Below are 14,637 nucleotides of genomic sequence, written 5' to 3'. Positions count from 1 at the left end.
TTTTTTTTCTTCCCAGTGTTCATACCCAAGCAAAATTAAATGAGAATCTTCCAGACTACCTAAGCCCCCAAGGTGCTGGATGTTTATGCCTTCTAAAGATATACTTGAGGACAGCTTACTCTCTTTCATTTAAATCTTTTTCAAAGTGATATACAATCCTGGTACTGAGATAAATTCACAGAAAGAACAGAGAAACTTGAAAGAGTGTTGCATCTTCTGTTGCCAAACACAGATGGCAGAGCAAGAATTTCCATGAAGAGTGCAGCCTTGCTCTTCTGAGCCCCAGCTGTTGGCCGTCTGGATTGGAATGACCAAAAGTCATTCACATATCATGTGAAATACTTTTATCAGATCCAGTTCCACAAAAACTTCTGCTACATACCAGAAACTGTCCCATGCACTGAAGACAGAAAACTGCTTCCTAGTGTGTCCCTGAAATCAGCCAAAACCAAGTAAATTCAACAGGAGGGGAGCAAAACAGAGGCAGGGTATGAAGTTGGGGGTGTGAGACCTTGGCTCGCCAAAGACGGCAAGAAAATACCTCCTTTCAAGAAGATAGCAAAAGAGTCTCAGGAAGCAGAAGAGGTGTCAAAGAGGGAGACTGGCGAATCATTAGTAATAAATATGCTGGCAATTATTCCTACCTGAAGTATCAGCCTTCGCAGGACTGCACTGATTACTGAGATCTGATTTACCGATATGTAACCCAGTGGTTCCCAAAGTTTGGGGCAAATGAGAACCACCTGGGGCTCTTTAACAACTACTGCCACCTGGCTCCCACCCCTACATTCTGATGTAATTGGTATGAGATGTGACCTGGGTAGGTTAGAAAGTTCCCCAGGTGATTCCAATGTTCAGCAAAGTCTGAGAACCACTGCTCTGGTTCTCCAGAACCTGCTTATTTGGTACTTTGTTCCTCAAGGCTGGTCGGTGAACAGACAGCATCAGCACGAGGTGAGAAATGCAGAACCTACTGAATCCAGCCCCTTTGACCAAATCCCCAAGTGGTTCCAAAGCACATTCAAGTGCCAGAAACATTGGGTTAGAGAGCATTTCTGATTTAAGGGAAGAAAAAGAGGAATTTTAAGGCAACCATTTCTAACACCTACTTTCCATTACCTTTTCCCATTCTCTGCTCTGAGTGACACTTAGAAACTAATAGGAATCAGAAAACCTAATAATATCCATTTCCAAAGTGTAAGCTTGTCTCTCCTCTGAAAGTGAAGTTTAAAACCTATAGCTAAGTACAAGAACCTATTCAATTCAGCCGCTTTTTACTTTCATTATTCAGAAACAAAGAGACGAAAAGGATGATCCTACAAATTACCACCTGTTGTATATTAGCATCAATATCAGCTTATTTCAGGAACAGTCTAAATGCTATCAGTCTCCATCCACCTGGATGACGAGATTCCTGGCTTCTACATTCTCTTTAATTACCAGAGTTGTCCTGAATAATTCCAAGTATCACAGAGATAAAGGAAAGATTCAAACAGTAAAGACAGACGAATACCTCATCTAGGAAAGCAGTTACATGTCCAAGAGATGAGGTGGGTAACTCTCCAAATAAAACCGCTTGAGAGAAATCATTTACTCCAATGCTTTCAGTAATCTTCTTGGCAATATAAACAAGTTTATGTTTTGCATCTCTTGGAATCTGCAACAAGAGCAAGATAATTAAAGTTCACAATGTAGTTTCCATATTATCAAGCAGGACTTGCTGTATCTAACTTGTAGCTGGTCTGCTGGCAGAAGAAACAAAATCTGGCACCTTGCCCATGTTTACAAATAAGGTTGTTCCACTGCTATTCTCCATTCTGCAAAGTGTATACAGTTCTCTTTGTTCTTTTATAGTGCTAATTTCACAGCATTATTGGTGTGGAAATATCATCTTTCAAAGATATGTCGATTACTCCAGATCATTATATACCATAAAGTCTCATAATTAAAAACAAAAACAAGAAGCATTTAGAATGTGGCTATCTTAGCAAAGGTTATTCTTTAGTATAATCTTTCCTTGTTGGGAAATAAGCCAAACTGAGATGAAGACCAGGAACAAGAGGTTAAATTGTATTTCTATCCTTAAAGCAAAGAACAGAAGTGCTTAATCAAGATATTCTAACATTTCCACAGCTACTGAGTCCTTTCTCCAGATGTCATGACTATTTAACTTAGGTGATACTAGAGTTAACTGTTCTATCTTCTTGTCTACTGAGACTTTTTTTTTTTTAAATTAGGTAGCTAGGAAAGTAGTAAAACAAAAAATTTCAAAATTCACAAAATCCTAAAGGGAGCTCCCGTTATTCTCTTTCTTCTCTGGGATCCTTTCCCCAACTATTACAATGGCCACATCTAGTGATGATAGTAACACTTTACACTGAGGCAATGTACAACCCTAAAGACTGTAAATCTTGCTCCAAACTTCCCACACTTGAAAAATGCTAAATACAAATGCTGTACTTGTAGGTGATACGTTAACCTTCAAGCAGACGAGCAGTCTAAATTTAAAAAAAAGAGAGAGAGAGAGGAAGGAAGAGGAGGAAAGAAAAAAGAGAGGGAAGGAGGAAAGAAGGAAGGAAGGAAAGAACTGCTGCTCCTCTGTGGTTGGTGTGCACAGTGCCCGGGCGCTCCCTTTTTAAGCACTAAGTGTTTTTCTCCAGGATGAAGTGTGGTTGACAGGCAGTCAGACTGAGTACACGACAAGTTATTTGGTCTCTGCCAAACACACTTCTTAAGGACATGGCTCCAGACTGACCCGAGAACAACCGAAAGAGAAGTTATCCGGCAGAGAACCCAGCTTGCGCCTAACGCCCAGGCAGCTGAAAGAAGCGCTGCTTTTCCGGCTTTATCCGGGTCAAGCAGGCTCAAGGGTGACCTTCCAGAAAACTAACCTACAGCGGCTCATCTGCAGAGTGGAAGCGCGTGGGGCATTCTGCGGACCCCCAAGGCAGGGACTTCAAAGAAAGTTTTCTAAAGCGCGCGAGTGCGTGCGCCACGGGTCCCCAGGGAGTCGCGACTGGCCTGTGTCCGCCCAAGTATCCGCTACGCAGGGCGGGCAGCGTGGCCGAGCCCCTCGCCCGCCGTCGCCCCTTACCTCCCGGGAGGCCGCGAGTTGCCCCGCGGCGGCGACGCTGAACACAAGGCAGGCAGGGCTGGGACTCTCCAGAAACTCCGCCAGGACCTGCCGGTTGTCCTCGCTCTCCAAATGCTGGCTCCATCTCTCCGCCGGGAGCCCCAGCATCTGCTCCAGGCGGCCGCCGAGGAAGCGCACTCGCGCGTCTCGGGCGAAACTCCGCGCTCTTCTGGCCGCCGCCTCCTCCTCCTCCTCCTCGTCTTCCTCCTCCTCCAGCTCCATCACGCCCACCGCCTCCAGGCCGGCGCTCGGGGTTAGGGGAAGGATCGGGACTTCCCGGAAGCCTCCCGCCTCCCGGGCTGCCACCGGGGCTGCCATCGGGCACGTCCGAGGGGACGCGGGGCTGGCCGGCTCCTCGCGCGCGCCCCAGGTGGGCGAGAACACCCCTCCGCACGCTCGCCCTGGGAGGCGCCCACCTCCTCCTGCGATCGCCCCAGTCGCGGCGGCGAGCTCGTCCCCCACCTGCTGCTACTTGGCAGCGGGCGTCGGCGCCCAGCGCGAGCCCTACGGACAGAGGCGCCGGCCCGGGATGAGCTGCGCGTCCCGTTTCCCGGGGGACGGTGTCCCCGCCTCAGCCCGCTGGGGGCGGAGCGGGCGCCGAGGGGAGGGGCCTTCGGGCTCTAGGCCCAGAACCGGGCGGGGCAGGGGCGTGCCCTCGGCGGGTCTGAGACACTGCCCTCCGGCTCCTCGGCCCATCGGACATCTCCATGGGGCTCCTAGTGAGAGAGAATAACAGCCCAGTATTGATTAATGGCCGTGGATAAGCAGTGTTGTCTTGTGCCGAGTTCCGTGCTAAATCCTTCACCGTGATTGTTTCAATTAACCCTTAAAAAAGGCAGGGCTCTGACTGGTCAGTTTATTTTATGGGCAGGGGAAGCCAGTTATAGAGCGGCTAAGTAACAAGGAGAAGGGGGAACCGGGATTAAAGCTTCGCGCTGAGAGCTTTCTTCACCTTGCGGAGGGTTGTCCTAATGTCAGAAAAGAGCCAACCCTGCAATCTAACTTGCCTAGTTGTTGAAGTCCCAGACCTGGGTATTCACAATCCTGATTCCGACACTCACCTGCCACTTCCTGGAATGTTAATACGCCCAATAAGAGAATGCCCGGCGCTCTTTGTAAACTCCAAAGTGCTCTGAAAATACGCAGGATTATCGTTCAATCCAAGAGTAAAAGATCGAGGGAGAAAAATTGCAGATTAATTACAGTCTTCACGATATTGCAACGGGATTTCAGCATGGTCTATCAGTGGCATTCGTGGAGACTATTAAGAAATTCTGGTTACTGAAGTAGCTAGAATTTTGAGGGGAGGAGTCCGCAAACTAAACATTTTTAGTCGATCCCCTTTAATTGTTCATTTCAAAATAAAAACTTCAACCTCCATTCCTCCCATAGGAGCTATGAAGGCGTGTTGCCCTCAATAATCCACATAACAACATTGTTGATAATTGTTTCCATCAGGATCCAGAGCTCGAACAATTTTTCTTTTCAGGATGTTAATTGTCTCTTACAGACCTCTATAAGCTTTTCTAGTTACATGATCAGAATCTCGAATGAACACAGACTCCTAGAAAGCCTTTATAATGCTTCAGGATGTCAAGGCTGCAATCCTTGGCTCCATGGCTTGTAAGCAATTCTGGAAATCACTGCAAACACCTTACAATGCTTCTTAGTCTCTCGTCTCACCCCTATATTCCAGCTTTGCATCCCCCTACCCCAGAGAAACAGGAATTCTGTATATGACTTGTATTTAATTCAAAGTGAAAAACCACTTTCAGATTCAGCAGAAAAAAATTAGATAATAGTGCTAATATTAAAGTTACATATGTAACTCAAAATATAGAATGGAGATTTATTCAACTCATTATTGAGGAAATCAACAAAGTGCTGAACTTGGTTCCAAGAAGAATTAGAAAAGAGATTTCTAGGCACTGGGGAAAGCCTGTTGGAATAAGTTTGCTAGGTTAGATACAATACTCCTTAATGTCCTCTACAGCAATATAATCTTAACTTTCGGGTTTTTGTGGGGGTTTTGAAATAATTTGTATTTCAGAAAAATTTACATTTGTAATGAACAAAAATCTATAAATAAAAATATAACTTCATAGAATTTCTGTCTGTCATAATAGTCCAAATAGTAGATAATGAGTCCAAAAAGTACATTTCTCTAGATAATTAAGTAATCCGTTGGTGGACCAGTTAAACCATGTTCCAATATGACACTGAAAAGACATTCTGCCTTTCCTTTACCTTATTCCCACATGTTGGATAATTTTCCTTAGTAATAATAGTTAACATTCATCATGTACCAACCAGTCAAGGGCCGTGTACTGTGCTGAGTTTATTCATTGGCTCCACAAGTATTTATTGAATGCCAACTAAGTGCCAAGTACTGTTCTAGGTGCTAGAAATACAACACAAAAACATCAGACTACATAGTACTGGAGGTTTTGGCCAGAGCACTTACGTAAGAGAAAGGAATAAAAGGAAACCACATAGGGAGTGAAGAAGTGAAACTCTAGCTGTTTGCAGACGACATGATCTTATATACAGAAAACCTAAAAAAATCCATCGGAAAACTAATAGAAATAATTAACAACTACAGTAAAGTTGGGTACAGAATCAACTTACAAAAATCAGTTGCTTTTTTATACTCCAATAACAAACTTACAGAAAGAGAACTCAAGAATACAATTCTATTTGCAATCGCAACTAAAAGAATAAAGTACCTAGGAATAAATTTAACCAAGGAGGTGAAGGACTTATATGATGAAAACTATAAGACATTACTGAAAGAAATTAATAATGACGTAAAGAGATTCCTTGCTCATGGATTGGGAGAATAAACATAGTTAAAATGTCCATACTACCCAAAGCAATCTACAGATTCAATGCAATCCCTATCAGAATCCCAATGACATTCTTCGCAGAAATAGAGCAAAGAATCCTAAAATTCATATAGGGCAACCAAAGACCCCGAATTGCTCAGGCAATCCTGAGAAAAAAGAACAAAGCTGGAGGCATCACAATCCCTGACTTCAAAATTAACTGCAAAGCCATAGTGACCAAAACGGCATGGTACTGGTACAAAAACAGGCACACAGATCAATGGAACAGAACTGAAAGCCCAGAAATAAAACCACACATCTACGGACAGCTAATCTTTGACAAAGTTGCCAAGAACATACAATGGACAAAAGATAGTCTCTTCAATAGATGGTGTTGGGAAAACTGGACAGCCACATGCAAAAGAATGAAGGTAGACCGCTATCTCATGCCATACACAAAAATAAACTCAAAATGGATCAAAGATTTGAAGATATGTCCTGAAACTATAAAACTCCTGGAAGATAATATCGGTAGTGCATTCTTTGACATTGAACTAAAAAGGATCTTTTCAAATACTGTGTCCTCTCAGACAGGGAAACAAAAGAAAAAATAAACAAGTGAGAATTCATTACCTGAAGAGCTTCTGCAAGGCAAAAGAAACTAGAATCAAAACAAAAAAACAACCCACCAACTGGGAGAAAATATTTGCAAATCATATATCTGACAAGGGGTCAATCTCCGTAATATATAAGGAACTCACACAACTGAATAATAAAAAAACAAACAACCCAATCAAAACATGGGCAGAGGAGATGAACAGACATTTTTCCAAAGCAAATATACAGATGGCCAATAAACACATGAAAAGATGTTCAACATCACTAATCATCAGGGAAATGCAAATCAAAACCACACTAAGATACCATCTTATGCCTGTTAAAATGGCTATAATCACTAAGACTAAAAATAATAAATGTTGGAGAGGGTGTGGAGACAAGGGACGCCTCATACACTGCTTGTGGGAAGGCAAACTGGTGCAGCCACTATGGAAAATAGTATGGAGATTCCTCAAAAAACTAAAAACAGAACTATCGTATGACCCAGCTATCCCACTACTGGGTATCTACACAAACAATCTGAAATCAACAATCCAAAGTAACATATGCACCCCTATGTTCATTGCAGCACTATTCACAATAGCCAAGACACAGAAGCAACCCAAGTGTCCATCAACCGATGATTGGATAAAGAAGATGTGGTATATATATGTACAATGGAATACTACTCAGGCAGAAAAAAAAGACAAATTCATCCCATTTGCAATAACATGGAAGGACCAGGAGGGAATTATGCTAAGCGAAATAAGCCAATCTGAGAAAGACAAACACTAGATGATTTCACTCATGTGTGGAATCTAAACAAATATGTGGACAAAGAAAACAGTTCAGTGGTTACCAGGGGAAGGAGAGTGGTGGGTGGGCACAGGGGGTGAAGGGGAGCACTTATGTGGTAACAGTCAAGAAATAACGTACAAGTGAAATCTCACATTGATGTAAACTATTATGAACTCAATGCAAGAAAAATAAATAAATTAATTAATTAAAAACCCATCAGACTAAGTTTCTGCTCTCATGGTACTGGTGTAAGCTAGATTTATACTGGCTAGACTGGTGCTATATCAACTGGGTTTGCATTCCTCTTCTACTAGGTACTAAGTGTATGTGACCTTGGCCAGCTACTTAACTTCTAGGTGCCTTGGTCTCCTCATCTGAAATAGGAATAATAAAATGGCAGATTCAATTTTTTTCAGTAAATAGTCCCTCTCCACCTTCATGATAAGAGTATAATTTTCTGTTCCCTTTAAGTTGTGCTTGGCCATATGACTTGCTTTGGTCAATGGAATGTTAGCAGACATGACATAAACAAAGGCTTGAAATGTCCTTGCATGGTGGGGCTTGTCTCTTTGTACCTCTGCCATTGCCATGAGAAGAACATCCCCAGCTAGCTTGCTGATACAAGGAACCAACCTGGACCCAACTTGTATCTCAGAGGCAAGTTCAACTAAGTATGATCTAGATCAGTCTACCCTCAATCAACCCACAGATGCATGAACAAGAATAAATGATTATTGTTGTAAGCTACGTAATGGTGGTGAGGCTTTTTATGCGGCACTAACATGGCAATGGTCCATCAGACGGTTGTTGTGAGAATTGATGCAGTTTAAATATATAGAAAGCACGAACACTTAGGTCAGTGCCTGGCCCATTTAAGCATTATAAAGGGTTTATTATTAGTTAGGGAGTGGAAAACTCAAGAAACTAAACAAGCAAAGATAAGGTATGTTTATTATGTTGGGTGATAAATTCTAAGAAGAAAACCAGAGTAAAGGGTGGGGGAGGGGGATGTTAATTAGTATCAATGTTGAAGAAAGCCTCACTTTTGAGGAGAAATCTAAGTGAAAAGAGTGAGCCAGGGATTCTGGGAAAATATTCCAGGCAGATAATAGAGCAAGTAGACCCATAGAGAGGATGCTTGGTTTTGATGAAAGAGCGAGAAGTCCAACAGAGAGAGAACAGCAGGGGATGAGGACAAAGAAGAAGCATGGGACCAAATCCTGCAGGGCTATGGTAATGGCTGGGGTACCGTAAAACAAGATGGTGTGGCAGAAACTGCTAACCATCCCCAGTACCCACTCACTCTTTTTTCCTCTGGGTAATAGAACACTTGCCCCATTCCAAGTTTTAATGGGACTCAATGGTCACCCAGCTGGAAATTTCATTTCCTGGTTTCTCTTGTAACTAACAGAAAGTCAAAGTAATAAGAAATTGTGTGTCAAGTTCTTAAAAAGAATCTGCCAGCCCTCCATTTCTTCTTGTCTTTCCAGCTTGCTGGCTAGTATATGAACGTGGTATGCTGTGCCACGTTCAGTCATGCACATGGCCTTCACACACAAGAAAAGATGCTCAACCTCCCTCACAAAAGGAAATTACAAATTCAAACTATAGTACAATACTATTTTTTCACTTATTAGCTTTAAGATTGACATCATATTCTTGGCATGGCTAGGAAAACAGGCACTCACATATCTCACTGCTGGGAATTCCAAATGATACAACCCCAGAGAATTTGTCAATTTCTAGAGAAATTACCTATGCACTGGCCCTTTGACCCTGCAATCTTATTAGAGGACTAATAGTAAGAGCAAGAGACCAGAAACAACCCAAATGTCCAGCAACAGGAGACTGGCTGAATGAACCAGATAACATCCAAACAATGGAATAATATGCAGCTACAAAAAAGACTGAGAAATACCTCTGAATACTTTAGGGGAATGATTTCCAAGATATATTTTCAAGTTAAAAATAAAAGAGAGAGAAAATGTGTATTCTATGCTACCATTCATCTATGAAAGTGGGCAGGGGGGGAGGGTACCCCCCCACACACACAATCACATAGTATTTGTTTATATTAAAATATAAATACTACAATGGAAGAATAAGCCAAAACTTAAAAAAAAAAGTTTACACATGAGAAAGGATGGAGAAAACAGGCATAGAAGCTAGCTTCCATAAATATACATTCTTTTCTATAGCTGACTTAAGAATCATGTAAATACCTTACATAATTAAAAAATAAGTTTAAACTTTAAAAAGAACTCTAAAAAGCAAGAGCAAAAGGAACCGAATGAACTTACGTGTCTATTGAGTTAGTGGCATAACCATATAGAGAAGAACTATTTCAAGTGATTTTCAAACAGTAGTTAGACAGTATACGCCTGAAGAGATACAACCTAGGAACAAAAAGAACTGTACGAAATAAAATAAAAATAATATAAACAAATGATTTTAACCTGTTTTCATCAATTCTATTGTTAGTAATAGTATTGGTAGTGTGATCGTAAGACTGATTACGTATCGTGAGAATAACGCTGTCCTGGGTTGGATTCTCAGATAAACAGATGCTGAGACTCATTTGTGGGATTTGCACGCAGGTCATTCGTTAGCAAGTGCTCTCAGGGAAAAAAATACCTGTAAGGGACTGAAGAAAGAAGGCCTGGGCAGAGGGAGAAGTCGAATTGTCAGGCAGTTGCAAGAAAAGCCTTGGTTGATCCCATGGGGAGCTCTTAAGCTATGATGACCTTTAGAGACATCTGAAACTGAGACAAGAGAATCACACCTTCAGAGTCCCATCTTGCACTAGCGCAGGAGGCATGACCTTGGCCAAGGCAGTACCCTTTGGCTGAGGGTAATTGCTGGAGAAGGACTCAGCATGAGGCACCAGCAGGCAACATTTCCAGCAGGTGGGAGAATGAGCGCCTTGTTCCTGAAGGGGAAGATCTGAGCAGCACCTCCTCCAAAACCAAAGGAATAACTATGCTGGCGTCCTTGGAAACCAGGAGTTTGGGCACAATAGAATGCAGAAACGGATGTAAGATAGGTGAGGTTAAGTAAAAACCCTTGCGACCTGATTTTGAAATTAAACTTTCAGTATAAACTCATGATATCTTGTCTCTAATAAAATATTCACTACTTAGCTCTGGTCACTGAAAACATTTTAAAACAAGAAATAACCCTTTGCAATGAGCATCCCTAGTGATTAGATGTTCGTCTCTAAATACCATTTCCCACTCAAAGCCACAGGGGAGCTGAGAAATGGCTGACTTCAGCTATTGGTCTTGGAACATTTTGTAATAGCAGAAAGCAGAGAAGCTATCAAATGCTCATGAGGGTGTGTCAAAAATTTTCAAGAGCCAACTTGAAGACGCTTCCACTACCTTAAATTTAGAGTAGATACTACTAGAGATGGGGAAGAAACATTGAGCTAAAATTTTTAACAAATGGCTATCCATAGTGTGGCCTGGCTAGACACTACAGAGACTGTTGGGGTCACAGATGCAAGGAGAATTTGTACCCATTCACAGGTTCTTCTCCATGGACATCACAGGATCCTCACTAAAAACGTTTGGTGGGAGCCCTGAGAGAGCCTCCTTTGTGGTTCCAGACAGAGGAAGGGGCACAAGACCCCGCTTTGATCCTTCTCCCCACTGAGGTTTACTGGAAATGACTGACAAAAGCGAGCAAGCCAGCAAACCACCACCACAAGAGGAAATCCTCGCCCAGTCCTCGGTGTAATCTCTTCCGGCACCAGCATAACGCGCTAGACTTTGCATGATAGCGATTTGTGCAGCTTTCTTATTTTTCCTTGTTAGTTACTACGCCCTTTGAAGGCAGGCACTATCAGAACCTGTGTCATTTATTTGTTTGTTTGTTTTTTTTTACCCCCTGTAGCCTCTAGAAATACTATTGTTCAAATATTTGTTGAACTGAAACAAACACTTAAAAAAAAAATGCCAGCAAGAGAAAGATTTCTGTGACCCAAGAAATTTCAGGGCAGGGAAAAAGAGCCTCTGAAGGAAGAAGGGAAAAATAAATCTGTAAAGAGACGTTAAATTACAGGTAATCAGAATGAGAAAATTTTCTTTTAGAAGCACCAGTTCCAGAGAAGGAAAATTTAGAGATTAAATAAATTCATCAAAATTAATATGAAAGGGGGGCCAGCCCCAGTAGCCTAGTGGTTAAGTTTGACACACTCCACTTTGGAGGCCCAGGTTTGGTTCCTGGGAGAGATCTACACTGCCCTGTTAGGGGCCATGCTGGGCTGGCAGCCTACATACTAAAAAATAGAGGAAGATTGACAATGATGTTAGCTCAAGGTAATCTTCCTCAGCAAAAAAAAAAAAAAAAAAGAAAGAATATGAAAGGCAGTTAAGTTGTAGGGGTTATAAGCACAATTATTTCTGAATATCTCCTAAATTGTATTAAACATTATGATTTCTATTCCTGTTTGTTAAACCTTTCCTTGAAATGAGAAATGAAGAGAAACCCTGAGAAAGCGCTCAGAGTTGGGCACAAATGGGAATCGAATAAGGATGAGTGATCCCTCCCAGCGTGGAGGCAGCACACACATGTAATTAAACCTTCCATTTGTCTAGTGCTCAACAGGTTCCAAAGCCCTTTCATATGTGGTATTTTATTTAGTGGAGAGAGATTTAAGGAGGTGAGCCGCGTGCTTAGGTCAGGTCGATCTCCCTTCTTCTAGTGACCTCGCTGATGTGCCCATTGTAACGCTGCTAAGGTTTCTTCCTACACCAGTAAGCACTGTTTGCATTCTTGCTTTTCTCCCTGTATAGTTATATTCCTAATATGTTGGTAGTGAATTGTTCCAGGCTATAGAATATCACATACAACTGGAATATTCCCAAATCTCCAAGGATTAGCATGCCCTCCTTAATGCCCCAATTCCACCAGCACCAAGAAGCACCCCCGACTTTCCCACAATTCCAGCCCCTCACAGAGAGGGCAGTCCTCTTTCCAACACACAGCCAGGGTTGCTTGGGCTGGGAAAGGTTAAAGTTCAAAAAGCATTCTTTCAGTTCACACCAACCATTCTTTTCCTGCTGCCACTCAAGCCCGTCACTCCCCACATCAACAGAGGATGCAGATAATCTCCTGTGAACCTCAGTAGTTTTGTCCTGAAATGATCAGCAAAACTACGATTGGCAAGATCAAGATCTTAGAGAAGAAAAGGGGTTCGCGGAAAGAGAAAGGAAAGAACAAAAATAGCTCAAAGTGTATTTCGTCAATGCTATGATGCACATTTTTTCACATCTTAACATCTCTGAAATTGGGGTGTGTCTTACATTTGTGGTCTACCAAGAGGCATGTCTGTTGTAGTCTTATTGCCCACACATCTGCAGCAAAACTTGCAGAACAGAATACCCTCAGCACAGAGGAAATTCCTGGAGATAATAGTGGAGGCTTCTTCAAGAAATGCTGCATCCTTCCTGCTCTTAATGGCACAGAAGATGATATTGGTTGAAAACTGATGACTCCACGTATATCAGTTATCTATTGCTGCATACCAAATAACTCGCCAAATGAAGCAGCTTGAAACAGCAAACATTTGTTAGCTCACTCAGTTCCTGTGGGTTGAGAATCTTGCAGAGTCTCTCACGAGGGTGTAGTCAAGATGGTGCCTGAGGCTGCAGTCACCTGAAGGCTCGCCTGGGCTGGAAGATGCACTTCCAGCTCACTTAGGTGGCAATTGTCCAGAGGTCTCCGTTCCTCACCACCTGGGCCTCTCCAGAGAGGCACCTGGACACCGGCTTCCCCTGAAGTGAATAATCCAAGAGAACAACTAAGAGGGAAGCCACCCTGACTTCTGATGTCTTAGTCTCTGAAGTCGCACACGGTCGCATCCACTCTATTATGTTCATTAGACACAAGTCGCAAAGTCCAGTCCACCCTCAAGGAGATGGGAATTAGGCTCCTCCTATTGGAGGGAGGAGTAGCAAAGAATCTCTGGATGTAGTTTGAAAACTACCACTCTTGGGCAAAAATGTGACTGAAAAGTTAGTCAGTGAACACGAAGAAATGATTTCATTTACATTTTTAATGTATGTACAGGAATGACACATGAGAAAATATCAAAGTCTACTAGAGCTCCTTCATAAGTGTAAAACAAAACTTTAAGTGTTACTAAAGCATTGTGTTGTCGTGTAATCGGCAGCGTTTTTTAGTGGTATACAAATTAATATAAAATAATATTATTAATAAAAATCAAATAACTCTCCTGCTTTAATTTTTTTTGTAGCTAAGCTGTAACTAGGCCTAAAATACATCCAGCTTGTGAATCCAGAGGACATTGCTTTGTTCTCAAGAATCTACAACAAGCAATCAAAATTTAGACATATTTAAATATAAAATTGAGAGTTACCCTATTCGAAATTCAGTTCATTCTCCTTAAACAAAAGAATATGAAAGTAATTATTGGTTCTCATTATCATAGATACGGAGGTGATAGTCAAAATGTTTACTAAACACAGCACAACATCCATCAATCAGAAGAGATGCTACACATAATATTGAAGGAAAGTCCCAGAGCCCCTTCCTGTCCCTCCAACCCCACACCCCCAGCAGCCACACACACCCACCCTGCACCCACACACCCCCAGCCCACGCCAGCACCCACACACCCCAAGCCCACCCCCGCACCCCCTGCATCCCACACACACCCCCAGCCCACCCCCACACATTTTATATTAAAAATTTTAATATAAAATTATATAAAATAATCGATCTTGTCTTAGATTCAATAAATAGTTAACAGGCTTCTAAAAGTCACTGAAAATAAAGGTTCCAAAGCAATCACCTTTGTTGATGTAACCAACCAGCTGTGATAATTAACCCTTTCTCTGATGTGCCTTTTAAAATGGTTTAAGGCATCACAATCTGCTGGAGCTGTATCTTGCACAAATTTTATAAGAATTTTCGAATCTGTCCTGTCTTTAAGTGAAATAAGTTTTCCACTTGCATTTTCCTTTGATTTTTATGAGTCTTAGTAAAATGTTTATATAACTGGGCTTTTTCATAAATTTCCTCAGCAATTAAAGGGATTTTTTGGGACTGGGTTTTTCTATCCATACACTGAATGTTTGGAGTATAAACCCACCTGTCCAGGGTTCACATTCAGCTGGGACACCCGTATGGCTACACTGGTTATTAAAATATGGAGATAATTCCATACCAGGAGGTAGACAGCTACTCTGGTTCCCAATCCTCCACGACCACTCCATGACCTCCCCAGGATCCGGCAACTGAAAGAGTAATGCCTGGCAC

General features: G+C 42.1%; 1 protein-coding gene across 3 annotated transcripts in view; it reads right to left on the bottom strand.

The window, feature by feature from the left end:
- The window catches only part of DNAH11 (dynein axonemal heavy chain 11), a 295,727-nt gene extending 292,021 nt beyond the window's left edge, over positions 1-3,706 (bottom strand). For all 3 annotated transcript variants that reach the window (XM_070264673.1, XM_023639347.2, XM_070264674.1), the window contains exons 1-2: positions 3,095-3,706; positions 1,514-1,657 (exon numbers count right to left, since the gene is read on the bottom strand). In XM_070264673.1, the coding sequence (XP_070120774.1) occupies positions 1,514-1,657; positions 3,095-3,451 (501 nt within the window). In that variant the 5' untranslated portion in view covers positions 3,452-3,706. The remainder of the gene's footprint in view (positions 1-1,513; positions 1,658-3,094) is intronic.
- Positions 3,707-14,637: the final 10,931 nt, after the last annotated feature.

The sequence above is a fragment of the Equus caballus genome, chromosome 4 (genome assembly GCF_041296265.1).
Source record: "Equus caballus isolate H_3958 breed thoroughbred chromosome 4, TB-T2T, whole genome shotgun sequence".
NCBI lineage: Eukaryota > Metazoa > Chordata > Mammalia > Perissodactyla > Equidae > Equus > Equus caballus.
The sequence above is the reverse complement of the archived record's forward strand: the minus strand, read 5'-3'. Positions and strand labels throughout refer to the sequence as shown.